Below are 26,935 nucleotides of genomic sequence, written 5' to 3' on the forward strand. Positions count from 1 at the left end.
CAAAACTGTACAAACCTTTGAAACCATAACTTTCTCATAGAATCTGTTAAATGTCTTTCTTATAAATTTATATCTTATGTTTATTAAACAACTCTAATATGGACAAAACCTATCATTCTTTCAGAGATTACTCATTATTTCATTTTCCCATGTGATTAATACACATTTTCCCCCATGTTAACACAGAATACCATCCATGATGTCTTTAATTTCTACGCTTCATTCATTCAAATACAAAAAATTGAGATTGGTGAAAAATAATCATATAAATATTATAGCTACCAGTAGGACATGAGTATAATTTTGAATTTCCTAAACTTTGTAAAAATGAGCATCAGAGGGCGCCTGGGTGGCTGTCGGTTGGGCGGCTGCCTTCGTCTCAGGTCATGATCCTGGGGTCCTGGGGTCGAGCTCCACATTGGGCTCCCTGCTCCTTGGGAGACTGCTTCTCCCTCTCCCACTCCCCCTGCTTGTGTTCCTTCTCTGGCTGTGTCTCTCTGTCAAATAAATAAATGAAATCTTTTTAAAAAAAAATGAGCATCAGAATTCAATGTGTTTGTGATCTTCATCCATTCTTTGTAACTACAGTTATGCCTCTGGTGAAGTGTTTGAAGGCTGTTTTCAAGATAACATGCGTCATGGTCATGGTCTCCTGAGAAGTGGAAAATTGACTTCCTCTTCTCCCAGCATGTTCATTGGCCAATGGGTAATGGATAAGAAAGCAGGATATGGTGTCTTTGATGATATCACTAGGTACAGTATTCTGCTTCTAATCTCAGAGTTGAGTGTGAGAGGATAAGGTTCCTATACTTCTCCAGTAACAGCGATGCTTTTATGAAGGCTGAGCATCTTAATTGGATAGTATTGAGACTTTTTTTTAATAAGACACAGTTGTCAGGCATCATTTTATCCATTTGCTTATGAACCAAATAATAGGTTACTTCTTTACAAGATCAGAACCTTTCAGAATTAACCTTGGTACCATTTTCCTTAAAGCTCCATGTGTACAAAGCTTTTAGTGTTAACTATTATAAAAAGTAAAACCTTTAAAACAATCTGTAGCTAATAGGAGTAGAAGGTCAGAGGGAACCAATGGAAATTCCCTTTTGGGCTCATAGGATGGCATCTAAACACCTTTCTGCTTAGGTCTTTCTTTAGGTCAGGGACTTGTTACCATGCCAGCAACCGGGAAATCAAGCTTAAATTCAATTAACTAAACCTTGGGGAGGATTGTATTTCTTTTGCCTCCATATTTGATTTAGCCTGATTTGCTTTTGGACTTAATATATACTTTTTTCCCCCTTCATGTTATTTTTATAATGTGGGATTTTAAAATTTAGATGTTATTACTAAACTCCATGATTATTTAACAAGCAGTTTATACTTAATTTTTTTTTTTTTTAGTGGAGATTAGTTAGATTTCTCTGAGTTTGAGTTTGTGAAGAATGAGACTTTTTATATGATAAACCTCATTTCTTTTTTTAAAGTTAGTAAGTTTTGGAGTAGGAAAAATGCATAAATTTGAGTCTACATATTACATTTTGAATGAAATTATTTAGAGTTGAATTCTTGGCATTCCTTTTTTCAGTTATCAAGGACATACATGGAATATATGCAGACCTATGTCAGGTAGACTATATTATTTAAATTCCTGAGAGAACATTACTCTGAGTAAGATGTCTTTTGTTAGCACATTGTCCCATGTTTGAAGAGACACAGAGTTAACCACTTTAACCAGAAAAATGGAACAAATACTAACATAGGGGTGATGCTTGGAATCTTCCATGTTATAATTGTTTTTTTCCATCTCATTCTTATATCAGTTTTTCATTTCATTTCTTTTCTATTTCCATATAGGGGGGAAAAGTATATGGGAATGTGGCAAGATGACGTATGTCAAGGGAATGGTGTGGTAGTTACCCAGTTTGGATTATACTATGAAGGCAACTTTCACCTTAATAAAATGATGGTGAGTAGAATATTTTGCATATAATTACTATTGACTTTTTTTAAACTCCCATGTCCTTAACTTTTAAATCATCATTTTATTAATGTTCTACCTTCTTAGTACTGTCTTTCTTGGCTTTTAAGATTATGTAAGGCTTTGAGGGGTATGGCTCTATGAACTTGAAGTTACTTTGCATTTTATCTGTTGTGATTTTTGTTTTGTTTCTTCACATAGGGAAATGGGGTTTTACTTTCCGAAGATGATACTATATATGAGGGAGAATTTTCAGATGACTGGACTCTTAGTGGAAAGGTGGGAAACTTTCTTCTTCCTCTAATACAATCTTCTAATTTTTTCTTGACCTTTAAAAAAAGCTACCTTACCATAAAATTCACCAGTTTTAAGAGTACATTTCAATGACTTTTTGTAAATACAGTTGTACAGCCATCACCACAATCCAGTTTTAGATCCTTTCACATCATCCAAAAAGATTTCTATCACCATCTATTGCTCATTTGCAGTCACTCCCAGTTTTTGTCACCAGTCCCAGACAACCTCTAATGGACTTTATAACTGTAGATTTGCCTTTTCAGGTCCGTCCTTATAAATGGAATCAGATAATATGTGGGCTCTTCTCTGTGGCTTCCTACACTTAGAATAATGTTTTTGAGATTTTCCCATATTGTGGCCTGTATCATTCCTATTTTTGCTGAATAAAATTCTAAAACCACATTTTGTTTATCCCTTCACCAGTTGATGGGCATGGGGTCATTTCTCACTTCAGACTATTATGAATAATACTACTATAAACATTTGAATACAACTTCTTGTGTGAACATATGTTTCATTTCTCTTGGGGAAGAATTTAGAAACGCAATTGCTGGGTTGTATGGTAAATTGATATTTAACATATCAAGAAACTGCCAACTGTTTGCCAGAGTGGCTGCATCATTTTACATTCTCATCATCAGTGTATGAGGAATCTAATTTCTCTGCATCTTTGCCAGTATTTTTTATTTTCTGTTTTTTTTTTCCTTTTGCAGTTCTAATAGGTGTGAAATGATATTTCATGGTTTTAATTTACATTTTCCTAGTGACTAATGATGTAGAGCATATTTTCATGTTCTTATTAGTGATTCCTATATCTTCTTTGGTGAAACACCTCTTCAAATATTTTGACATTTTAAGAATTTGCTTGTTTTTATAGTCTTATTGAATTGTGAGGGTTCTTTATATAAATATTCTGGATGTAAGTCCTATATCAGATATAGGATTCACAAATACTTTCTTGCAGTCTATGGCTTCTCTTTTTATTTTCTTATTAGTGCCTTTTGAAGCACAAAACTTTTTAATGAAGTCCAGTATATCAGAAACATTTTTATGAATCAGGCTTTGGATGTCATATCTAAAAAATTTTTGCATAACTCAGGGTTATTAAGAGTTTCTTCTCAGGGTGCCTGAGTGGCTTAGTTGGGTAGGTGTCCAGCTCTTCGTTTTGGCTCAGGTCACAATCCTCAGGGTCGTGGGATCAAGCCCTGTCTCTCCCTCTCCCTCCCTTCTGCCTCTCCGCATGCTTGCATGCAAAAAAAAAAGTTTTCTTCTAAAAGTTTTATAGTTCTAGCTTTATATTTAGGTCTATAACTCATTTTGAGGTACTTTTGTGTATGGTGTGGGTTAAGTATCTAAATTGATCTTTTTTGCATGTGGGTATCCAGTTGCCTCCAACTTTTCCCATTGAATTTTCTTGACAACTTTTCTGAAATTAATTCACTATAAAATGTGGGGGGGTGGACTCTTGAATTTTATTCCAGTGATCTACTTGTCTCTCATTGTGCCAGTACCGCACTGTCTTGATTACTGTAGATTTCTAGTAAGTTAGGAAATCAGGAAGTACAAGTCTTCCAGCTTTGTTATTTTTAAAAATGTTTTGGCTATTCTGGATCTTTAACCTTTCCATATAAATTTTAGGACTGGTTTGTTAATATTTGCAATAAAGCCTACTGGGATTTTGATAGGGATTGTGTTGAATCTGTAGATCAATATCGGAAGAATTGCCATTTTTAATAATACTGAATCTTCCAGTCCATGAACATGGAACATCTCTCCATTTATTTAGATGTTCTTTAATTTCTGTCACCAATATTTTGTAGTTTTCAGTGTGTATCTCTTGCACTGGTTTGGTTAAATTTGTTCCTAAGTATTCTTTTTTAATGCTGTTGTAAAGAGAATTTATTTTATTTTATTTTTGGATTGTTCATTGCTATTATATAAAAATACAATTGATTTATGTGTTTTGTTCTTGTATCCTGAAACCTTGCTGAACTGTTTATTCTACTAGGGGTTTGGTGTGAAGTGTGTGTGTATTTCTTAGGAGTTCTTTTATACAGGGTCATATTGCCTTCAAATAAAGACAGTTTTACTTTTTTCTTTGCAATACGGAGGGCTTTTTTTTTTTTTTTTGTCTGATTACACTGGCTGTATTCTCCAGTAAAATGTTGAATTAGAAGTGGTAAGAGTGGATGTCCTTGCCTTGTTCCCTATTTTAGAGGAAAAGCATTAAATCTTTCACCATCAAGTATAATCTTAGCTAAAGGTATTTCATAGATTAACCGGATTGAGATAGTTCTCTTCCTAGTTTGTTGAGAGTTTTTGTCATGAATACATCTTGGATTTTGTCAAAGAGCTTTTTCTGTGTCTGTTGATCATATGGTGTTTGTCCTTTGTTAATATGGTGTATTATAGTCATTGCTTTTCTGGGATAAATCATAGTTGGTGTATAATACTTTTATATTTTGCTGGGTTTAATGCTAATATTTTGTTGAAGATTTTTATATCAATATTTATGAGAGATAATGGTCTATAATTTTTTCTCATGATGTCTTTGTCTGTCTTTGGTAAAACTGGCCCCATAGAATGAATTCAGAAAGGTTCCCTCCTCTTCTGTTTTCTGAAAGAGTTTGTGAAGTCTTGGTATTATTTCTCCTTCAAATGTTTTGGAGACTTCACCAGTGAAATCATCTGGGCCTGAGCATTATTTTGTGAGAATATTTTTAGATTTTAATTCAATTTCCTTCTATTCAGATTTTCCATTTCTTCTCGAGTCAGTTTGGTAATTTGGTTCTTTCTAGGATTTTTCTGTTGTATCAAAGTTAACAGTTTTGTTGGCATAAAGTTGTTCTCTTTAGTATTCCCTTGACCTTTTTAAATTTCTGTAAGATTGCTATAATACTCCATTTCATTCTTGATTTTGTAATTTGGTCTTTTTTTTTTTTTAATCTAGTTGAATGGCAATTTTGTGTATCTTTTCAAAGAAGCAAATTTTGGTTTCACTGATTTTTCTTTTTTAAAATCTCATTGCTCTAATGTTTATTACCTTCTTCCTTCTTGTTTTGGATTTATTTATTTTTGTTGTTTTTTTTTAAAGATTTTATTTATTTATTTGAGAGAGAGAGGGAGAGGGAGAGAGCGCACAAGCCGGGGGTGGGGGGAGAGGCAGAGGGTGAGGGAGAAGCAGACTCCCTGCTGAGCAAGGAGCCCGGTGCAGGACTTGATTCCAGGACCCTGGGATCATGACCTGAGCTGAAGGCAGATGCTTAATGACTGAGCCACCGAGGCACCCAAGGTGAAATTTTAGATTACTGATTTGAGATGATCATGTGGTGTTTCTCCTTTGTTAATATGGTGTATTATAGTTATTGCTTTTTTGGGATAAATCATGGTTGGTGTATAATACTTTTATTTTTAGATTGTTCATTGCTATTATATAAAAATACAATTGATTTATGTGTTTTGTTCTTGTATCCTGAAACCTTGCTGAACTCATTATTCCACTCCCAGGTGGAATTTTAGATTACTGATTTGAGGGCTTTCTTATTTTCTAAGTAGACATTTATAGCTATAAATTTTTCTCTGGGCACCAGATTGGATAAATTTGGAAAGTTTTGTGTTCATTTCATTCAGCTCATAATATTTTATCTGTCTTTTCAGTAGTTTTTTTTTTCTTTTACCTGTGGATTATTTTCATACAATCCTTTTGCACATGCCTGTACACATACTCTTTTTTTTAGAGAATTGGGGACTGATAAAGAGTTAAAAAGGAAAAACATTAACCATTTGGTGCTTTTTTTCTTTTGATTTTTAAATTGGAAATACTTCTATATTTGACATTTTCTTTAACTTTACCTAGGGAACACTGACTATGCCAAATGGAGATTACATAGAAGGCTATTTTAGTGGAGAATGGGGATCTGGGATAAAAATCACTGGAACCTACTTCAAGCCTAGTCTGTATGAGAGTGATAAAGACAGACCCAAAATTTTGTGAGTAACTAATGTTAATTGTGGATTCATTATTAAGTGTTTTGAGTTGCCTTGCTTTTATCAAAGCTGGTTAATATTTTAATTACAGAACAAATTTTTTTTTTGATGCAGAACAAATTTTTGAAGTCATTTTTTAACAAAGTGTAACTTCCTTGTATTGCCAGTTGCTGCTATTATACATAAACTTTAGTCTTGGTTTAGATTATAGCCTCATAGCTTTAAAATAAAAGTTCTGTGTGTGGGATTAATTTTACTGTTACTGGTGCAGATACCAAAATTGATTGAAAGAGAGCATTCTTAAATGGAATCCCTACACAACTTGATTTTGAAAAGTAAAAGCCAAGCCTATATATAGCATATATATACTCTACATATGTGGGAAAGAAAAGAAAATCTGTATCTCTAAGTGTATTATGTTCTTCCTCCATGTTTTTGGCACATATCTGTTTTCCTTTATTGATTCCAGCATTAGCTTTGTTTTTGTATTTTGGTAGCTTCTCCGATTCTTCTGATGGATGCTTGATATATTTTTAGAACCCAGTATTATATCATGCATTTTAGAATTCTCATTATGAGATGTGTAAAGCACAGGAGAGCCTTGTTTTAACAGAAATCAATTTTACAAAACCAATTATGTGGAAATGTAGAAAGCGAAGGAGTCAGTTCTGATGTGCTCATACTTAACCAGTTATACACTTTAGTATCTGATAAACATTAAGTAGCTAAAAATCATTTCTTTAAAATTTTCATTCAGTGTTTATAAAATAGAACCACTGCCAGTCTAGGCAGTTTTGTTATGGAAGCATTCCCAGTTGTATATTAGAAAGTTTCTTTCTTCAGGAATTTGGCACAAAAGAAGTGATTAATAAAAGTTTGATGTGACTTTATTAGCAGGAAGCTGGGAAACCTGGCAGTGTCAGCTGATGAAAAGTGGAAAGCAGTATTTGATGAGTGTTGGCATCAACTGGGCTGTGAGAACCCAGGCCAAGGGGAAGTCTGGAAAGCATGGGACAATATTGCTGTGGCCCTGACCACCAATCGGCGCCAACACAGAGACAGGTGAGTGAATGCCTGCCCAGCATAGGGCAGAGTGTTATAGGAAGTTGAAACTTAAGAAGTAGTCAAGGCTGGACATATTTAGCTTAATATAATTTAAAAGTCAATGATGTACTTCTGTTTCTGGGTAATATGGATAAAATACACCTCCCTTTATCTTCTACTGAACTCAGCTATGAAACCCAGGCGGAATACATGGTCAGTTGTTCTGCAAAGAAAATACCAGCCAGAGTATTGAGGAAGAAGACCTGAATTCAAAGTGCCATCGAACCAGTTAGGAGTTGTTTTTGTTTTAGTTATGAGTTTTTTTAACTTCAACATCCCTCAGCCTGAACTCAGTGTAACCTGAAACCTTGACGTAAGCACTATGGTATATGGACAGAGCTTCAGAAATAACCCTCTGCTTCTGGCTCAAGATGCAAATAAGAGACTCTTAAAGCTCAGATAGAGTGGAGGAGATACACTGTGTTCTTTCTCTCTTTTTCCTTCACTTTCTCAGGCTCCAGCCTCCAGGTGCTTCTGTGGCAGGGGTGACAATGCCATTTGCTTAGAGCAGCCAGGAATAGGAAAAACTCTTGGGGAGTAGAAACTTCTTCCTCTGCTTGTGGATCCTCAGGTCCAGTAGTCATGGCCAAATCCCATTGCTTTTTTTGGCCTCTATCTCTGTCCTTTCAGCTCTTGGCCCTAGATGTGGCATGTTCACAGAAGTGGGCAGTTTCTGGCCTGAGGATCTAATAGGGGACCCAGAAAGTTCACGGGAGGTAACAGAGAAAAGCTCCAGAAAGCAGCCCTGGAAGGTTGTTTATGAACTCCTGGGCCCACCCTAGACCTGCACTTGTGTGGATTTGGTCCTAATTAGCATACCAAACACTTTGAGAACTGAGCTAATAGGTAGACTTCCACCCAGGTCCCAGACTGTGCACTGAATGGTATGCTCACAGACAGACCTAAATCGGACTGCCAAGGCTTTGAGAAGTTGAACTGACATTGAAACCACTGCCCACAGAAGGCTGAAACAAAAATATCAGCTGTTTCAGAGGTTTCTAAGATCAACTACATGTTCAGTGATCCATAGAGGGACTCACAAGACTCAGTCATCCAGGTAAAAGTTACTGCAGCAGCACAGTGAGGACCTACAGCTGGATCATAAGAGAAGACCCAGGCAGAGTCTGGAGGAATCCATGTGCAAGCTTCCCATGCTCTCTCCCTTCTGTGAGGGGTCTCACAGAGCACACTGTCGCCCCCCAGCAGTAAAATGCAGCCACACATGTACAATCTTCCTGCCCAGGGAAGCCTATTAGGGACTGAGTGCCTATGGTTTTTATTGGGGTTGGTCACATAAACGCTCTATACTTAGCAACTATCTGAATTCCGCAGTCCCAGAAGGAAAGCAAATATTCACCATAAATCACATTGTTAGCCTAGTTGTGGACAGCAAAATTACCCTTATTAGTTAGGGAATAGTTCATATCAGTATAGGGGACTTTTAGGAAGCAAATCCTTCTAAAGATAATAGTTTTAAGCCTACTATGTTTATTATGCCTATCAAAATTTTTAAAATTTTATTTAAATTTAATTCATTAACATATAGTGTATCATTAGTTTCAGAGGTAGAGTTCAGAGATTCAACAGTTGCACATAACACCTAGTGCTCATTACATCACATGCCTTCCTTGATGCCCATCACCCAGTTACCCCATCCCCCTTCACCTCCCCTCTAGCAACCCTCAGTTTGTTCCCTATAGTTAAGAGTCTCTTAGGTTTGTCTCCCTCTCTGATTTCATCTTATTCTATTTTTCCCTCCCTTCCCCTAGCCTGTCAGTATTCTTTATAGGATATAAACAAGACCCAAAGTGTCATAACAATACTCAGAAATGTCCAGAATATAAACTAAAATTACTTGGCAATCAAAGAACCGCTACCTCATTTTGGAAAATCAATATATACCAAAGACTTCCCAACATAAGTTTTGCAATAATGACAACTTTAAAGGAGCTATTACAAAAATGCCCAAAAATCACTTGAAATAACTATTAAACACACGTGAAATAACTATTACAATTGGAAGTATCAGGGGCGCCTGGGTGGCTCAGTCGTTAAGCATCTGCCTTCGGCTCAGATCATGATCCCAGGGTCCTGGGATCGAGCCCCGCATCGGGCTCCCTGCTCGGTGGAGAGCCTGCTTCTCCCTCTCCCACTCCCCCTGCTTGTGTTCCCTCTCTCACCGTCTCTCTCTCTCTCTCTGTCAAGTAAATAAATCTTTTAAAAAGATAAAAATAAAAAATAAGTAAAATAAAATTGGAAGTATCAGCAAAGAAAAAGAAAATATAAAGAAGAAACAAATCAAAATTTTAGAATTAAGAAATCTAATAACCAAAGTAAGATCACTGGGTGAACTCAGTAGCAGAATAGAGATGACAGCAGGAGAGTCTGTGAACTTGAGAATAGATTAATAGAAATTATCCAAACTGAACAACAGAGAGAAAATACATGGGGGGGGAGAAAAAAGGAACAGAGCTCGAAGGACCTGAGAGTCTAATACTTGTGTCCTTGGAATCCCAGAAGGAGAGGAGAAAAGTTATGGGGCTGAAAAAAATAGTTGAAGAAATAATGGTTGAAAACTTCCCAAATATGGTGAAGGACAAGCGTGCTGATTCAAGAAGCTAAGCAAACTGCATCCTGAAAAAAACGATAGCCGTGAACAGACACTTCATAATCAAATTGAAAGACAAAATTGGACAAGCAGCTAGAGAAAAGAAGCATTACCTGGAGGGGAACTGCCATTTCGTGCTTGCATAGTTGTCCTCAGCATCCTCTGGAGACCAAAAGGAAGTGGCACCACAACTTTGAAGTACTGACAGAAAAATTACAGGTGTACCTCCTCCTTTTTTCCTTTTTCTTATTTTCTCCCTTTCTTCTGCTCCCCCCTCCCGCCCCCGTCTACTCTCTGCATATTTCCTTATTCTTTAACTTGGCCAGTAACTCTCACAAGCATTGCCTGGCGTTTGGACCCAAAGAACTTGACAATCCCTGCCGTATAGAAAGAAGTTTGGTTTTTTCCTCCCCCCTCTATTTGGTATAAACAGGAATGGGTTATAGTGTTCCTTTCATGCAGTTCATGATTTTTACCTTACAATCTTTCTGTTAGCAGAAGAAATGGAAACTCCTAGGACTGATTGAAGCTGTGGACTTTCCCTTGCATGTGATGCAGATGGTCAGCCTTCACTGTTACAGCCTGTCAGTTTAAACATTGAGACTTTGGTCCTGTAGTTGACCTTTGGTCCTCTAGTTGTTGGGTGTTTCCAAGGAATGAGAGTGAATGAACTTTTATATAATAAAACATGTTGCAACTGCAGAGGGCTTGTTTATCTAAAATAGTATAATAATAATGATTGTGGACCATTTCTAATTGGCTGTGATCTAATAATAGAATACCATTACCAAAAATGGCTGTTGATTACTAAGTATGTCTTGTATCATGGCCTCTTCATCCAAAGCTTCTCTTTAGCCATTATGTGCTTACCTCACCACCAGTTAGAGCGTCCTCATTATCTCCTTACTTGAGCTCATTTCCCTTCTTCCTCTGCCCTTTCATGTTTTCATTTTTCCTCACCGCTTCCTCTCTCTTTTATTTCATTTTTCTCTTGTCACTAACAAGTCTGTCACCAGTTTTCTCTTCAGGCTAACATTATAGTATCTCCTAATACCATCACTGATGTTGAAGCAAAATTTTCATTAATGTAGTTGGTACGAAGTAACATTAAATGACATTGGAATGACTGTTAGAAAAATCTAATAGCTAGCAAGTCGGTTACCAGTTATGAGCTCATTTGGGCCAAACACTGTCCTGGGTACTCCATTGCATCCTTATTTGGTGACAGTGTTTCATGTGCACATTACCATTATCTTGCTTTCTTGATATTAAATACATAATGGGCTTTCTTTTGTCTTTTTACAGTCCAGAGACATTAAGTCGTTCGCAGACTCAGACACTAGAGAGTTTGGAATTCATTCCTCACCATGTTGGCGCCTTCTCTGTGGAGAAATATGATGATATCAAGAAATATTTAATAAAGGTAGAGTCAAAATTACAGTGGTCTTGTGCATTAATGACACAGCCACTACAATGTATCATTGTGCTCACAGCTTATTGGTACCCTAATCCTATCTTTGCTTTCTAGGTATTTCTTTTGCTAATTCTCTGACTACTAAAAGCACATTTCCACATGAATATTGCCCTATCATGGTGATAGAACTTTTTTAAGTTATGTAAAGTGCTCAAGGGAGTTCTTGAGAACAAGGGTCAAAGTTTAAAATGGAATTTTGTTAGTAACATTAGCAGACTAGAGACTGTATAAATAAAGCATGCTGCCCTCACCCCATGGTTATGCTCTTTGCTTCCTTCTCAAACCCTGTAAGATTAGCTACAGTTTAAAGTATGACATGCATTGATAATGGGGTTCCAGGAAACAGTATTAAGAGAAATCAAGGGAACTGGAGAGTGACTGTATTAGAGCATAATCAACTGTCATTATTTAGTTTGCTCAAAGGTAGCCTGTTTTTTTGGTGAAGTTTATAGCTTAATTATATTTAGCAGTATATCCAAAGCTATTTTCCCAAGATGCTAAAAGGATTCTTTGATTAAGATTAGGAACTCCTATTCCATATAATTTGGGTAGACTCAACACTTTCAGAAAAGTTTAAGTATTTGAATTTTCTGATCCAAAAGTTGACTCCTGCCAGTTTGAAAATTGTTTATCGTTTATGAAATTGTTTTATTTGTTGGTTGATTGTTTCTGCTGTTAGTCATTGACTGATTTCAGCGATCCTCTTCCTGTTCAGGCCTGTGACACTCCTCTGCACCCCCTGGGCAGGCTTGTGGAGACACTGGTTGCAGTTTATAGAATGACATACGTGGGTGTGGGAGCCAATCGCCGATTATTGCAGGAGGCTGTGAAGGAGATTAAGTCTTACCTTAAGCGAATTTTCCAGCTGGTGAGGTAAGAGGTCTTTCTCGTTGAAGTCTGCAAGCTGTGGATTATGCTAATGCTTGGGTGTCTTCATCCTGAGTGTAGAGATTACAGCTTTGTGAAGAATCATTAAGGTTCCTCTTCCTTGATGAAATTATTCATCAAGAAAATGATTTTTGTGCCACAGATTCTTAAATAGATTAAATAACAAAAAACATGTTTTTACTTCATGCAAGAAACACAGCAAAGGAAACCATCAACGAAACAAAAAGGCAACCTACTGAGTGGGAGAAGGTATTGGCAAATGATGTATCTGATAATGATTTGGTTAATATCCAAAATACAAAAAGAACCTATATATTCAACACTAAAAAAACACTAATAATCTGATTTAAAATGGACAGAGGACCAGAATAGACAATTTTGCAAAGAAGAGCTGGAGACGACCGCCAGACACCTGAAAGAAAGCTTAACATCACTAATCATCAGGAACTGTGTGTATTCTCATAGACTTCCATTCTAGTGGGACAGACTAAATACAATACATAGTGTGTCAGGTGATGGTAAATGTGACAAAGGATGGGGCCTGGAGGTAAGAGGGTGCTGTTTTAAACAGAGGCCTGACGAATAAGGTCATATCTGAGCAGAGACTTTAAAAGAGGTGAGAAAGCAAGCAAGTAGAACATCTTTAGAAAGAGAGTTTTAGGTAGGAAATTTGGAATTTGTAAAATTCAAGATCTTTTACTGGGGTTAAACCAACAAGTAAATACTATAATGTAAGGTCATTATATAAAAGTTTATGAATTTGTCCCAGAAAACTTCCTTATATTATTAGCTTCAGAATTGATAGACGCATTTGGAAATGTCTTCAGTTTTGAGGGGACAGTGTAATCCACTAAAAGACCACTGGCTGGGAGTGTTTCAGCTCTGACATTAGTTAGATGAGTATAATGAAGATAAGTTTTCTGACTTTTTTTAGTTTTCCCAGCTATAAAATTAGGGGCAGAGGCAGGGGCAAGGTATAAGTCTACAAAAATAGAGAAGATTGCAAACTCCCTTTAAAGAGTCAAGGTTTATGTCTAAAAATAAAGAGGACAATGAACTTGTTTATAGTAGAGCCCACCATTTGCATATAAGAGGTCAGAGATAAAATCTAGGGCAAATTCAAAACCTAGGAAAAAAAAATCCTCAATAATTTAGCTTGATCAATTGGAAAAATTTTTTAGCAACTTGAATTTTTGTTTTAAAGATTTTATTTATTTGGGGCGCCTGGATGGCTCAGTCATTAAGCGTCTGCCTTCAGCTCAGGTCATGATCCCAGGGTCCTGGGATCCAGCCCCACATCAGGCTCCCTGCTCAGTGGGAAGCCTGCTTCCCCTTTCACACTCCCCTTGCTTGTGTTCCCTCTCTCGCTGTGTCTCTCTCTGTCAAATAAATACATAACATCTTTAAAAAAAAAAAAAGATTTTATTTATTTGAGAGAGAGAGAACAGGGAGAGTGGCAGCAGGGGAGGAAGAGGGACAAGCCGACTCCGTGCTTAGAGTGGAGCCCAAGGTGGGGGCTCCATCTCATGACCCTGAGATCATGCCTGGAGCCTAAACCAAGAGGCAGCTGCTTAACCAACTGAGCCACCCAGGTGCCCCAGCAACTTGAATTAAAAAAAATTTTTTTTTTAATTTTACATTAATTAGATTTTCATTTTTTCTTAATGTTGAACATTTAGGTAGTTTCCAATTAATATTTGTTTATGCTGTGAGAATAATGGTCTCTGCTTGAAGAGTCAGTACAAATTGACCTCAGATGAGATTGGTCAGGAAGAAAAACATATAGATAAGAATTTTTCACTCTTTAATAACCAGACAGGAAAAAAAAAAAAACACATGAAGATTTTTTTAGCTACACCCTTAATTTTATCCTGTAATTACAAAGCATCAGTTAAGAATCCTAGGGAACTAAAATATTTAGTTGGTATAAAGTTTGATTTCATAGGTCCTTAAATAGATGAAATAATAGAAATGGGTAGAAATGTATTTTTGCTCTTTTTAACCATTCTAGAGGTATAAAATTGTGTAATTGTATTTTCTGTTATTCCTTAGATTCTTATTTCCTGAGCTTCCTGAAGAGGGCAGCACAATTCCTCTCTCTGCTCCCCTCCCAACAGAAAGGAAATCCTTTTGTACTGGGAAGTCAGATTCCAGATCCGAATCGCCAGAGCCAGGGTACGGTGTTGGGTAGAGATAGTGAAGAGAGAGGGTGGGTGGTCCTATCTAAAGAATCCCTAGGAAAAGTTTTCTCTAGATCTCAGTTTCCCCTATTTTTAAGACAATGTGATTGGACTGGGTGATCTCTGAGGTCCCTTTTAGGTTGTATTAAGTTGGATTAGCCAAACCCCATGGAAGTGCAGTCTCAAATGACTGGGTGCAGAGGCTGCTGAGCGAAGTAACATCATGCTAATCTAGAATAACCACAGAGAATCATTTTCAAAATGGAAACCAATTGGGTTTTCAGTTAGATTTTGAGTTAATGAAAAGTATTCACAGTTGGTCCAAGATAAAACTCTGGGACCGTAGGTAAGTTCCTCATGTTAGCTCCAAATGTAAAAGCAGAATAATGTTATAACTGTTTCTTTTCTTTACTTTTTTTTTGTAAGAGAGAGAGAAAGAGTGTAGGGGGGGTGGGAGGAGGGAGAGAATCTTAAGCTGACTCCTAGCTGAGCACAGAGCCTGACTCGGGGCTGAATTTCACCACCCTGAGATCTTGACCTGAGCCAGAATCGAGTCAGACCCTTAACCGACTGAGCCACCCAAGTGCCCCTGTTATAACTGTTTCTTTACTCAAAATGTCCCATCTTTACTTTCAGCTCTAGATTCTGTACTCAATTTTAATATGAATGCTTCTCCAATATTTTGTAGTTATGTGGTAACAAGTTCTGGGTTACTGCTTCCTGTACTACTACCTCGGCTCTACCCACCTCTGTTCATGCTCTATGCCCTGGATAATGATCGTGAGGAAGACATTTACTGGGAATGTGTTCTACGACTGAATAAGCAGCCGGATATTGCTCTCCTGGGCTTCCTTGGGGTACAGAGGTAAGTACAGTAGTTAGGAGTAGAATCAAATGGTTTTAATTTAAAATGCTAACAGCATTATCAAGAATTTGGTACTTTAATGGAATATATGCTTTGCAGTTTATTTACTTATTTGCATATTTGTTATTCAGCAAAATAGTGATATTTAATCTTTATTTTTGAGAATTTTTGGAGTGGAGTGTAAAACTTGGTTATTCTTCTGAATGTGTGTTTTATTTTGTGTGTGTGTTTTAGCTATCCTTTCATATTTTGCAGTCCTTAAAACAAATGTTTACAGTTTCAGAAAAAATTAATTATGTTTAGTCTTTGACATTCTTCCTTTCCTTCTTTTTCTTTCCTCCCCATCTCCAATTTCTAATTTAAAAGTTTTAGAAGTGCTCTTCGTTGTGGAGCATTGTTTCTTGTTATTCTAAGGGAACACATTATGCTTTCTTCTAGTGCTGTGATAAAGCTGGTCACCCCAACATCCAGTAATTATGTATATGTGTAATCAAAAATTACCAATCCTTAATCAGAAAATAATTTTTTTCAGTAGGATAATTTGACAGTAAAAATACAATAAAACTGAGTGAAGGAAAGATTTTGGCTAAACCTGGTAATATCCGTAATGTATGGGGAAATTGTAGTATACATTGATAGATCCCCTTAGGAACACGATAGAAACCTTAAACTACTTCTGGAATGTTTTTTAAAACTTTATCTTTTATTTTAAATGGGACAGGGAAGGCAATATAGCCACCAACTGTTTTTATGGGGATTAATCTATCACAAGTAACAACTTGTATTAACAGTGTGTGGATTCCATTGTAGGAAATTTTGGCCAGCGACCTTGTCAGTCCTTGGAGAGAGTAAAAAGGTATAGTAAATTATAGTACATTTTAGTTTCCTCAGTAAATATGCTTTTCTTTAATGTGGGGTATTTGAAATAGCAAAACATTTCCATTTTACTTTGATAGACTAGTAGCCAAGCATGAGTTACTCACTAAAGAACCGCACCCTGCCATCAGTATCATTTATTTTTTACAGTTACTGAAGAAGACAGCTTTCCTCTTTGACCTTCATAAATTCTCTTTTTGCAGGTTTTGCCAGCTACAAAAGATGCTTGTTTTGCCTCAGCTGTAGAATGTCTACAGCAGATCAGGTAATCACTGATTTGTTAAAAAAACACATCAAGGTAATAGCTAGTCTATTAAGATATTAATGAGATCTTATCTTTACCTAAGCTCTAAGTGCCCCCTTCACTCCTAGAAGGTGTCATATTCAGCCTGGAGATCAGAAAAGGCTCTTTTGAGACATTTGGCTTACCTTTTACTCTACAAGGCCATTGTATTTTCAAAAGATGTGGAGAGCCTACCCAGAAATGTATCTACATAATCCCATCTTTAGCCAAATGGAAATTAACCAAACTTCATTACTCAGAGAAGAGCATATATTAGGAGAATAAGGTCCTACATGGTTAAAGGGGGTAGTCTTATGATTTAGTGAATTCTTCCATGTGAACCATAGATAGTTGAGGCATCTTTTCTCAAAGAACCAAGGGATTACTGTAGTTATCCCTTCCAGCAACTCATTATGCCTGATGTGTCCAACTTAAGACACATAAGTCCCAGGAGGGTATATTGTCAAACAGTTAATATTTAATATTAAACAGTTCTATTAAGAAAAATTATAGGATTTTTTTTTCTTTTAAATAACAACAGCACAACATTTACCCCGTCAGACAAACTTAAGGTCATCCAGCAGACTTTTGAAGAGATCTCTCAGAGTGTCCTGGCATCACTTCAGGAAGACTTTTTGTGGTCCATGGATGACTTGTTTCCTGTTTTCTTATATGTGGTGCTACGGGCCAGGTGACCAACCTTTTCTGACTTGATTATTAGGGACTCATTATTTTAATAAGTGCTTTTTCTGAATTGATGACAGTAATATGCTCCCCCACTAGAAAAAAAACCATTTCTCTTTACCCATTCCACTATGGTGAGCTGTTCTTTATTTTCCCTTACATAGATTCAGAAGGAGGATGTACATATAAACAGATATAATTCAGTATCTTTTTCTCATTGGGGCAGGATTAGGAATTTAGGCTCTGAGGTACACCTCATTGAGGATCTAATGGACCCATATCTTCAGCATGGGGAACAGGGTATAATGTTCACCACCTTGAAGGTAAGTATAAGTAGTATTTAATTTTCTTTTATCTTAAAATCTGTCCTTAATTTACCATATTATAAATCTGTGATTAACCACTGTCTTCTTTATACAGACGTTTAATGAAAACATTAAATGCCTTTAGAGCATATATTTTTAATATTTTAAAATATATTAAAATAGAATCAGTTACTTATTCTTCAAAATACTAAAGCAAATTACCCAATCTTCCCTATAAACTGGTAATTCAAATCATTAGAAATGCTTATAAAGGTAGACTATCTATATAAATGTAACTCTAGAAAAGAAACAGTAAGGATTCATAGTGTCCAAAAAAGTATCCATCACCAGAGCTATTTGATGGAAATGAGGGTAAAACAGAGAAGGCAGTATGTATATAATGAATATGAATTGCATCTTCTTTTTTCCCCATGAATTTACTGTAAACCAGTATGTTACAAATGAGGTTCAGTAATCTGAATACTCTCTAGGGATTGTTGGAAGTCATTTTAGTTCCCCACCTTGATTTTTCTTAGAATTTTAGAATAATTCTGAAGTATGTTGGAAGAACAACAAATAGAAAATGGCATAAACACTTCTGAAAAAAAAAGGGAGAATAGACCCACTCTGCCAGTTAGTAAAATATTATAAAATTACAGTAATTAAGATAGTATGTTACTGTCACAAGAATGGACATTACCCCTAACAGAAGGAGTAGACAGGCAAATCAAAATGAGAAAAAACCTAGAATTTAATGTCAGGTTTAGAGCTTGGGTTACTTGTTTGAACTTTTCAACTGAAATACCACTTTCTATTAAAACGGCTGAGAAAGGTGGAGGGGCGCCTGGGTGGCTCAGTCATTAAGCATCTGCTCAGGTCATGGTCCCCGGGTCCTGGGATCGAGCCCCGCATCGGGCTCCCTGCTCCGCGGGAAGCCTGCTTCTCCCTCTGCCACTCCCCCTGCTTGTGTTCCCTCTCTCACTGTCTCTCTGTCAAATAAATAAATAAATAAAATCTTTAAAAATAAATAAAAGGGCTGAAAAAGGTGGAGAAACTGGGGGAAATATTGGCCACCAATAACTTACATTTTTAGTATTTATGTTACAGAAGAGTATCTCTCAACATTTTATCAGCAAGGGAGAAACAACTGGTACATTTATATGTAGGGAAATGCTCAACCTCACTGAAAATTACAGTACTGCAAATTTAAGCAAGAAGCCATTTTGTGCCTACTACATCAGCAAGGATCTTTTAAAATTATACCCAGTGCTGGTAGGGGTATAGTGAAATCAGAATTATGCCCATATTGCTGGTAATGCATTAAATAGCAGTCACCCTTTTAGAAAACTGTTGTTGTTAACATCGATATCAACAACATCAAAAATGTTCTTGGGGTTTGAGTAATCCCACTCCTGGAGGTTTGTCCTGAGGAGTGAAGAATAGAAAACATACATGGTTTGGCTGAGCTGTTCTGTGTAGTGTGAGTAACTTCTAAACCTGGATACTTCCAGAATCACCTGGGAATGCTTCTTAAAAATTCATTCCTGGAAATTCTGACTCACTGGGTCTGGAATGATGCTTACTCTTAATTTGTAGTTTCTTAAACATACTAGATGATTCCAATTACAGTTGTTTGTATACCTTCTAATGCTCAGCATATTCTAAATGTCCACTCAGTAGTGGCTTAGCCAATTATGGTATTTCTGCTTAGTGAAGAATATTAAACAGCTGGTAAAACGTTTGTTTATTTTAGAATGAGTAGAAGGTGTGCAAAGTTTTCTCTCTACTAATTTACAAGTATGCAAAATAGACATTGAATGGGGGACTGGAAGTAAACAGGGAAAAATAAAGCAACTAACTGATTTTGTTGGAGCTAACAGGATTAATCAGACATTTCCTCTCTTTAGTCTCCTGGGCACTGCTATGTTTATGTGGCTTCTTTACAAGTAAATTTTAAATTGTTTTGAACTTTTTTTCAGGCATGTTACTACCAGATCCAGCGTGAGAAGCTTAACTAGGATGCACAACAGCTTGACAACTGGATTATCTGTAGGATGTTTTAGCACCATCTGGCGTCTTCCTATAGTGGCGAAAAAGAATGGTGTTGAAAATAGGACGTTGTGTTATTTTGGTGGTTATTTCTGAGCCTTACTAATGATGATAGCCCTGAGCCCAGGAAAAAAAAGACTGTATGATCTAAAGGGAGGGTTGAAAAGGAGATCAAATTCAATTAAACCAGTCCCTTGCCTACGTTAAGTCCCCCAAATATCACACATTTACTGTTTGGAAAAAGAGGACATCCGTTCCTACAGTAAGGAGTACGCCAGCTACGTGAAGTTGTAAGAAGAATTTTCAGTATAGCTTCTTACATTGAAGAAGTTAATAATTTTTTTGAGTTTCGGGTTTGCCTGCAGTTACCCCAGACCCCTTTGCAAGGAGCAGATTGTACTTGAACCTATAGTAGCCACACTATGCCTTCCTGAATTCCTGGCAGTCACGTGTGCATCATGCTTCTTTGCTGAGGGAGGGGAAAGAGGACCTTCTAAAACTGCAGTTTTAACTTTTTCTAAGTTTTTCCACCAGGGTATTCATGATGGGAGAGGTTCTATGCAGTGACTACCGCACCCCAACTCCAAACATGGAACACATATAAATAGGAGTCTTCTGCCTCCTGAGTAGAAAGAACATAGGAGTTTTGTTCGTGGATTCCTTTCAGTGCTATGGAGTGAATACACTGGAATTCAAACACTGACTCTGAGCTGCTATGGACCCTCACTCGTCCGTGTGCAAATGCTGTATTGCGAGGCCTGTGAATGAGAGCCCGAAGAGCTTTTGCATGTGGGCTGTCTTTTGGAGCAGGACTGAACTCTGGGAAATACTGAAGCAGGGAACTGCATCCATCCTTGACCTAGTGTTCTGGTTCTTCCCTGTACCTCACACTGAACTCACAGTGGGGAAGAAAAAGGAAACAAGCTTTGGCTTTTCCCATCTCAAAAGTATTGTAACACTTCAACATTTTAGTGTTTTGCCTTTCACCTTTTTTTTTTTAATGTCCTATTGTAAATGGTTGGTTTACACTGTACAAGTAACACTAGTAGCTGTTTTGAATAACATAGGTGCTCTTTCTCATCTCATCTACACACTGTGGTGAGCATATGGAGTATCCTCCAGATTTATGTTAACATCAGCAGGTGTTAATCAATTTTAAAAAAGGATCATGGTTTCTGCTCTACTTTATAATCAAGACATGTTTATTAAAATACTGTTTCGGAATGTTGGCTGTAATGTAACAGCAATTTTCATAATAAAAGACATTCATCTCTATGAGGTTGTTTTATGATTACATAAGAAATGACTCAGGGGCAGCTTAAAAATTTAAAAGAAACCCAGGCCTGGGTGTTTTATTTATTTTATTTATTTTTTTGCCCGAATTGTAATCCATGCCTCTTTGTATTGGCCTCAGAGGTCCCTCTGGGGTTTTAGAGATCTCTGTCTTTAAAAAAAACATAAAATCATAATTATAGCACCTTCGCTGACAAAAAAATTGACTTTCTGATTCTAATATCCCTAGGACAGGGGTCTTAAGTCTATTATTTCTTTGAATAAAAGGCGTATTTTGATAATCACTGTTTTTTTTTTTTTTTTTTCCTCCTGAACAGATTCAGGGAAGGGAAGAGAGAGGATTTAAAATTCTCTTTGGAACTACTATGCATTGATTAGCTACCTCCCAGTTGTAATGTCTTCTCAAGAAGCCTTTCCATGTCACCACTGCTCTCTACCAGAAGGTGGCTTCCCATTATTGGAAAGGAGCCAACACTTGATTAGTTTCTGTTAAACGCCCTGCATTTCCATTAGAGATTGTTTTAATTTTAGGATAAACACAGATTCCACATTTGGCTTTTAAAGGCAAATTTACTGAATGTCTTTGATCCCGTAAGAGAGATACAGGGGTAGTTCTAGAAATGAACAAAGACTTGAGACCCACCGAGAAATTCTCAAATGATGGTAGACTGTCTCAGTTCTAAGAAAAACATGTTTTAACTCATCTTTTCATTGGAGTTTTGAGTGGAACTTTCCAGTTACTTTAGGCTCTTGATATTATTTATACCTTTCAGATACCTTTTTAGATACCTTTCAGATAGCATAGTAAAACCATAAATTTTCAAATTCTAAATCTAAATCTCCAGGCCCCTGTCTATAAATAGAAATACCTAGCACTCCTGCAACAGGTTACAGATCTTTCACATGTGTGGTGAATGCTCATAGCAGCCCTGTGGGGCAGGTATTAGCCCCACCAATTTTGTAGACAAGGAGTGGCTGGGATTTGCTCCCTTAGAGCTGGGACTCTAACCTAGAACTTCCCTAACTCTAATTCCAGGGCTCTTTCCTACTACTGCCAGAGATGGCACTTCATAGCTGGGTTATGCATTAAAAGATCGTAAGGTGGGGGCACCTGGGTGCCTCAGTCGGTTGGGCATCCGACTCCTGATATCCGCTCAGGTCACGATCTCAGGGTTGTGAGATCCAGCCCTATGTCTCAGCAGGGAGTCTTTTGAGACTCCCTGTCCCTCTTCCTCTGCTCCGACCCTTGCTCACACTCACGTATGCACTCTCTCTCGCAAATCTTTTTTTTTTTTTTAAAGATCGTAAGGTAAAACATGAAAACTTTTAATAACAGGTGTTTATGGTAAAATATGGTGTGCGCAAAACGGTCACAGATGTAGCACATTCCCAACTTGCATTTTCATCAACAGTGGAAAGCAAATGAAAGCCAACTGTTTAATTTCGAGTAAAGGGGCTGATAAACCTCTAACAATAGTCATTTGGTCTTTATTCTGATGTGCCCTGCTGTGAGCAGAACCCTTTAGTTTTATTCTGGATTATCTACTTCCCAGTGTGCTTCCCACCGACTTTTGCACTTAATGTGCTTTGCTGCAATATAAAATTTTCAAATAAAGAAGTAACTCCAATCTGAGATAATGGGTAACTATTGAGGACAGTCACTTGGTAGCAAACCTTCCAGAAGGAACTGTTTTTACAGGCGTCATTATTATTGGCTGAAGGGTCTTCCATCATATTCTTCTCATTACGTGAGACAATAAGGTTAATAGGTCAGCTTACTCTCTGGTATCTCCACAGTTTTTCCTTTCATTAAAAATGCTGTTGTCTTTTGGGGGGTGTCTGTTATGGAATGGTCAACAAAAATAATTTTTTTTGGTGTTAACTATGTGGTGGCATTTTGAGAGAAAATACCACAGCGAAGGTTGAAAATGATATAAATTAGACCTCCCAGTGTAAGGAATACTTAAGATTTGTGACAGGGGAAGCTTATGAGTAACTTAGTGGTTAGGCTGGGTTAGGCTTCTGTGGATTAAATCAAAGAGGATGTGCAGAGATTTTGTCTAGAATAGTGAGGTGACTTTGGCAGCTAATAGCCCACTAGTATTTTCTACCAAAGCTTTTCTCTGGATAGGAGCAACATTGCATGTTTGCGGTCTTGCAGGTGAGAGACTCTGTCAAATGATCCTCAGTTACCAGAAGAGATGTATAAATGTCCGTGCTTCTGTCAATTTTTAATAGCTACAAATACAAATCTGGGTAATTCAAATGGTTTAGTTTCATTGTAACCCAAATCATATGGAGAATTGTGTGATTTTGGAAGAGCAGGTTTTGCTTTGGGAAACTGTTTAAGTATGGAATAATGAGTTGTCATGCAGACAGTAAAACTGACCATTTATTCTAGCCCTAGTCAACAGCATTTTGACCCACAGGAAGCTGGGCCATTTTTGTACGGGCTGTTACTTATTAAGTTTTCAAGTGCTTTTTCAGGCTTTGTCTAGTAGGAAGCTTTTTTTTTTTTTTTTTGAAAAAGGAGCTTAATAGGGGTAGGGGGAATGGCGTTTAATAGTAATCACTACATTTTAACAACTTCATGGAAATACTGATTTTTAAAGTAATATTTAGGACAAATTCTTTATGAGTCCATAACACTAATGCACCTTCTCAGTTAATAAGACCTGGTGATCCTTCCTCTGTTACTTAATTAGTCCAGAATTGCATATTGTTGGGTATCGACTTACTTGCAGCCTCAATCATGAATTCTCGTTCTCATGACAGCAGAAATAGGTAAGTTCTAACTGACAAACTTGGTCCAGAAGTCATGAAAAGGCAAGGAAGAGGGATTCTAGTCCTTTGCCAGGCACTCACATTTTTCAGGGCTAGTCCTGGAAGCAAAAGAGGAAAACTTTTGATTTTACTACTTGTTCACTCTACCGAATACCCCTTTGGATGTCAGATTCCAGGTCTGAAAAACGAAAGTTTTTCAAAGTTTGATAGGGAAGGAGGTTGAAGTCAGTATAACCAGGCTGAGGAAGAGAGGAAGGGCACAGGCCTCTGGAGTCAGCGGCTCCCACCTCAGGATTGACGTCCCAGCCGCTCTTGAACTCCCTGGGGAAGTATCGGCCTTTTACTTCCATGTTTTGGCCTCCCATTTCTCCACCCCTTCTCAACAACTGGAAAAACAGCCCAGACCCTGCTACAGTTGTCGAGGCTTCTGCATGAACCAGAAAGCACGAGGTCCACCTTCCAGACCCTCTGCAGACATGATCCACACAGAAGCTGGACACTGAGCGGATTAATGCATAAGAGAATTGTGAAGCGGTTTGTGAACTGAAGCACTGCCGTAGTTTTCATAGACATCTGGAGAGAGGGAAAACCATTTTCTGAGGTTTCCTTCTATGACTTTTTGTCTTACCTTGGGCTAATACCAGGGACTCCGTGGCTTAAACAACAGATTTTTTTTTCTCTCAGTTCTGAAGGCTGGAAGCCTGAGATTAGGGTACGAGCATGGGCGGGTTCTGGTGTGGTCCTTCTTCCCAGCTTGAAGAGAGGCTCCTCGCCGGGTCCTCACCTGGCAGGGAGACTGACAGAGAGCAAGCTCTCTAGTGTCTCTTCTCACAAGGGCATTAATGCCATCATGGGGACCCCACCCTCATGGCCTCATCTCAGCCTAATATCTCCCAAAGGTCAAATACCAGCACAGTGGGGTTGGGACTCCAACATCTGAGTTTGGGGGAACACAATTCAGTCCACAGCAATTTGTCACAGGAACCTGACAGTGACCACCATGTTTAGAATTCACCTAAGTTGTGGAGATGAAAATCACTGTTTATGCCTCCATGGGTGAGGAGCTTTTAGTCAACATGAGCTTTTGAGAATATATGAATTCGTTATCTGCAACCCTAGAGTCAGCAGTAGATTTATTGGAAGCTAGGTTAATAATTAAAACTCGCTAGAGAAATCAGTCTATCTGTAAATCTCCCTCACAAATCAGGTCATCTCAGGAATGTGCAGTCTGGTGTCCCCGGCTGCAGCATGGACAGGCCTAGTTCGGCACACTGGCATTTGGGCATTAATATGGAAGAAATGTGGTCGAGCTTACTTACGATGCACAGATAGCAGTTGGCTCGTTTAATCTGTACTTCCTCTCCAAGGATGTAATTTGTGAACCTCCCTTTGGGTAGCATTTCCAGCAGCTTCTTGAATATGATGGCTTGGTGTCAGACCCATCTGTTTGCTCTGACTTTTGTCTGTCTGGAAGACACTCCACCTCCCTTTTCAATTCCCTACACTCCATGCTCCCCTCTTGGGAGAAAGGTGAATCATACATGCAAATGTTGTGCTAAATGATTCAACAGAGGCTCAAAAACTAGAACACAGGAAAATGGCAGGGTTTAACCTAACTCAGTTGAGGCTGGACAGGGCAGGCAGTGGTGGGCATGGCAAAAGCATGTGATGTCAGGTTTTGGAAGGGTCTAGCAAACTAGAATACTTCAGTGTGACTGGGAAAGAATGTGTATGGGAGAGTTGTTTAAAATTCTCTAACAGCTTGCTTTCTCACTGGGAATTTAGAGACAACACAATAATGATCTGTCTTTTTCGAGATAGCCTCTATGGTTTCAACCCCACAATCTGTCTAAATTCTAGGCAGGGGTTCTCAACCATATCAGATGCAATATCCCAGTCTCTAACAACTAATTTGCAATACTCCTTTTTTAAAAAAATCCTGATTTATCCTTTATTATCCTACTTGGATAACAAATGTTGGTGCCCTACCCATAGACTGTTGGTCCTTACAGTTTTGGTGCACCCCAGGCCAAATTCGAACAGCCAGCCCCTGCACTCACTACCTGAGAGCATGCATGTGGGAGGCCGGAAGGACTAGAAGTAATGTTCGCTGGCAAAAGCCCTCAACCGATGACCAGCAGCACTGGTGTATAAATACCCCCACTTTCTTGTACCTTATTCCCCCAAGGGCTTAAGCTCCATAATGCCCAGAGTGGTTACTTGCTTGATACACCTGTCACTGGCTTTTTCCCCTGGCCTTGTCTCAGTATCCCACTCGGCTACTGGTGTTTCCCGGGATCACTTTGCAAACAAACCATCCCACTAGAATCCTTGCTCTGATTCTGGGGAAACCCAAAATAAGACACTTCCTTACACACAACTTCAAAAAAAGGAAATCTGTATCGTGCCCTAGTAATAAGAAGATGTTAAATAAATGTTGTCAATAAGACATTGTGTATTTCAACATATAAATATGAAATACCACTACAGATATAATACAGATATGATGAAACAACATGTTTGCACTTATAAAAAAATCCAGCCAGGGACACAGATACAGCCTGATAGTGGTGTGTTATAGTGATACCCTAAATGCTGTGTTTTTAGGATTCTAACGGGATGATTTGTTCGGAAAGTGATCCCAGGAAACACCAGTAGCCGAGTGGGATGTTAAGACAAGGCAAGGGGAAAAAGCCAGTGACAGGTATATCAAGCCGAACAGCTTTACCGTTATTGACGTGATTTTCTGAAACGGTGAACAACATGATAAAGTCCAAGCAAAACAAAGTAAATTCATTTCTCAATTACGGTAGTAGCATTTCAGAAAATTCAATGTATGTTGAAATAATGCCAAAATACTTTGTGTTTTTAGGTAAAGAAAATTTGGGTTCTAGGCTCTGATAATTATAAGGGTGTTGGGTTTTGTTTTTTTTTAAGCAACATGAAAGTCTAGTGAGGTGTTTTCAAGTTATACCAGGGTATAAGGTGATTTTTCATCCTATAAGGCGACTTCTGTGAAACTTCCACAAAGAGCAGTGAGCATGTTCCCTTTGCCCTTGTTTTCTTTCATTTTTTTTTCATATTGTTCTGTTTTTATTCAATAATTACAGGCATACATAGACTTCATTTTTGTCCCTTTAAATTTTTTATTGTTATGTTAATCACCATACATTACATCATTAGTTTTTGATGTAGTGTTCCATGATTCATTGTGCATAACACCCAGTTTGCCCTCGTTTTCTTAATCCTCATTTTGCTGGCTGAAGAGTAGAAGTGA

General features: G+C 37.7%; 1 protein-coding gene across 4 annotated transcripts in view; it reads left to right on the top strand.

Annotated features, from left to right (window-relative positions):
• ALS2 (alsin Rho guanine nucleotide exchange factor ALS2) overlaps window positions 1-20,856 on the top strand; it is a 73,050-nt gene extending 52,194 nt beyond the window's left edge. For 3 of the 4 annotated variants that reach the window (XM_025893238.2, XM_025893259.2, XM_025893242.2), the window contains exons 21-34: window positions 589-753; window positions 1,858-1,969; window positions 2,183-2,260; window positions 6,135-6,268; window positions 7,160-7,327; window positions 11,283-11,400; window positions 12,167-12,324; window positions 14,392-14,514; window positions 15,208-15,384; window positions 16,195-16,240; window positions 16,464-16,525; window positions 17,085-17,234; window positions 17,454-17,550; window positions 19,512-20,856. In XM_025893238.2, the coding sequence (XP_025749023.1) occupies window positions 589-753; window positions 1,858-1,969; window positions 2,183-2,260; window positions 6,135-6,268; window positions 7,160-7,327; window positions 11,283-11,400; window positions 12,167-12,324; window positions 14,392-14,514; window positions 15,208-15,384; window positions 16,195-16,240; window positions 16,464-16,525; window positions 17,085-17,234; window positions 17,454-17,550; window positions 19,512-19,550 (1,627 nt within the window). In that variant the 3' untranslated portion in view covers window positions 19,551-20,856. The remainder of the gene's footprint in view (window positions 1-588; window positions 754-1,857; window positions 1,970-2,182; window positions 2,261-6,134; window positions 6,269-7,159; window positions 7,328-11,282; window positions 11,401-12,166; window positions 12,325-14,391; window positions 14,515-15,207; window positions 15,385-16,194; window positions 16,241-16,463; window positions 16,526-17,084; window positions 17,235-17,453; window positions 17,551-19,511) is intronic. The other variant, XM_073880061.1, reaches the window with a different exon arrangement.
• Window positions 20,857-26,935: the final 6,079 nt, after the last annotated feature.

Source organism: Callorhinus ursinus, unplaced genomic scaffold (genome assembly GCF_003265705.2).
Source record: "Callorhinus ursinus isolate GAN/ISIS: 27379988/994484 unplaced genomic scaffold, GSC_fseal_2.0 scaffold2, whole genome shotgun sequence".
NCBI lineage: Eukaryota > Metazoa > Chordata > Mammalia > Carnivora > Otariidae > Callorhinus > Callorhinus ursinus.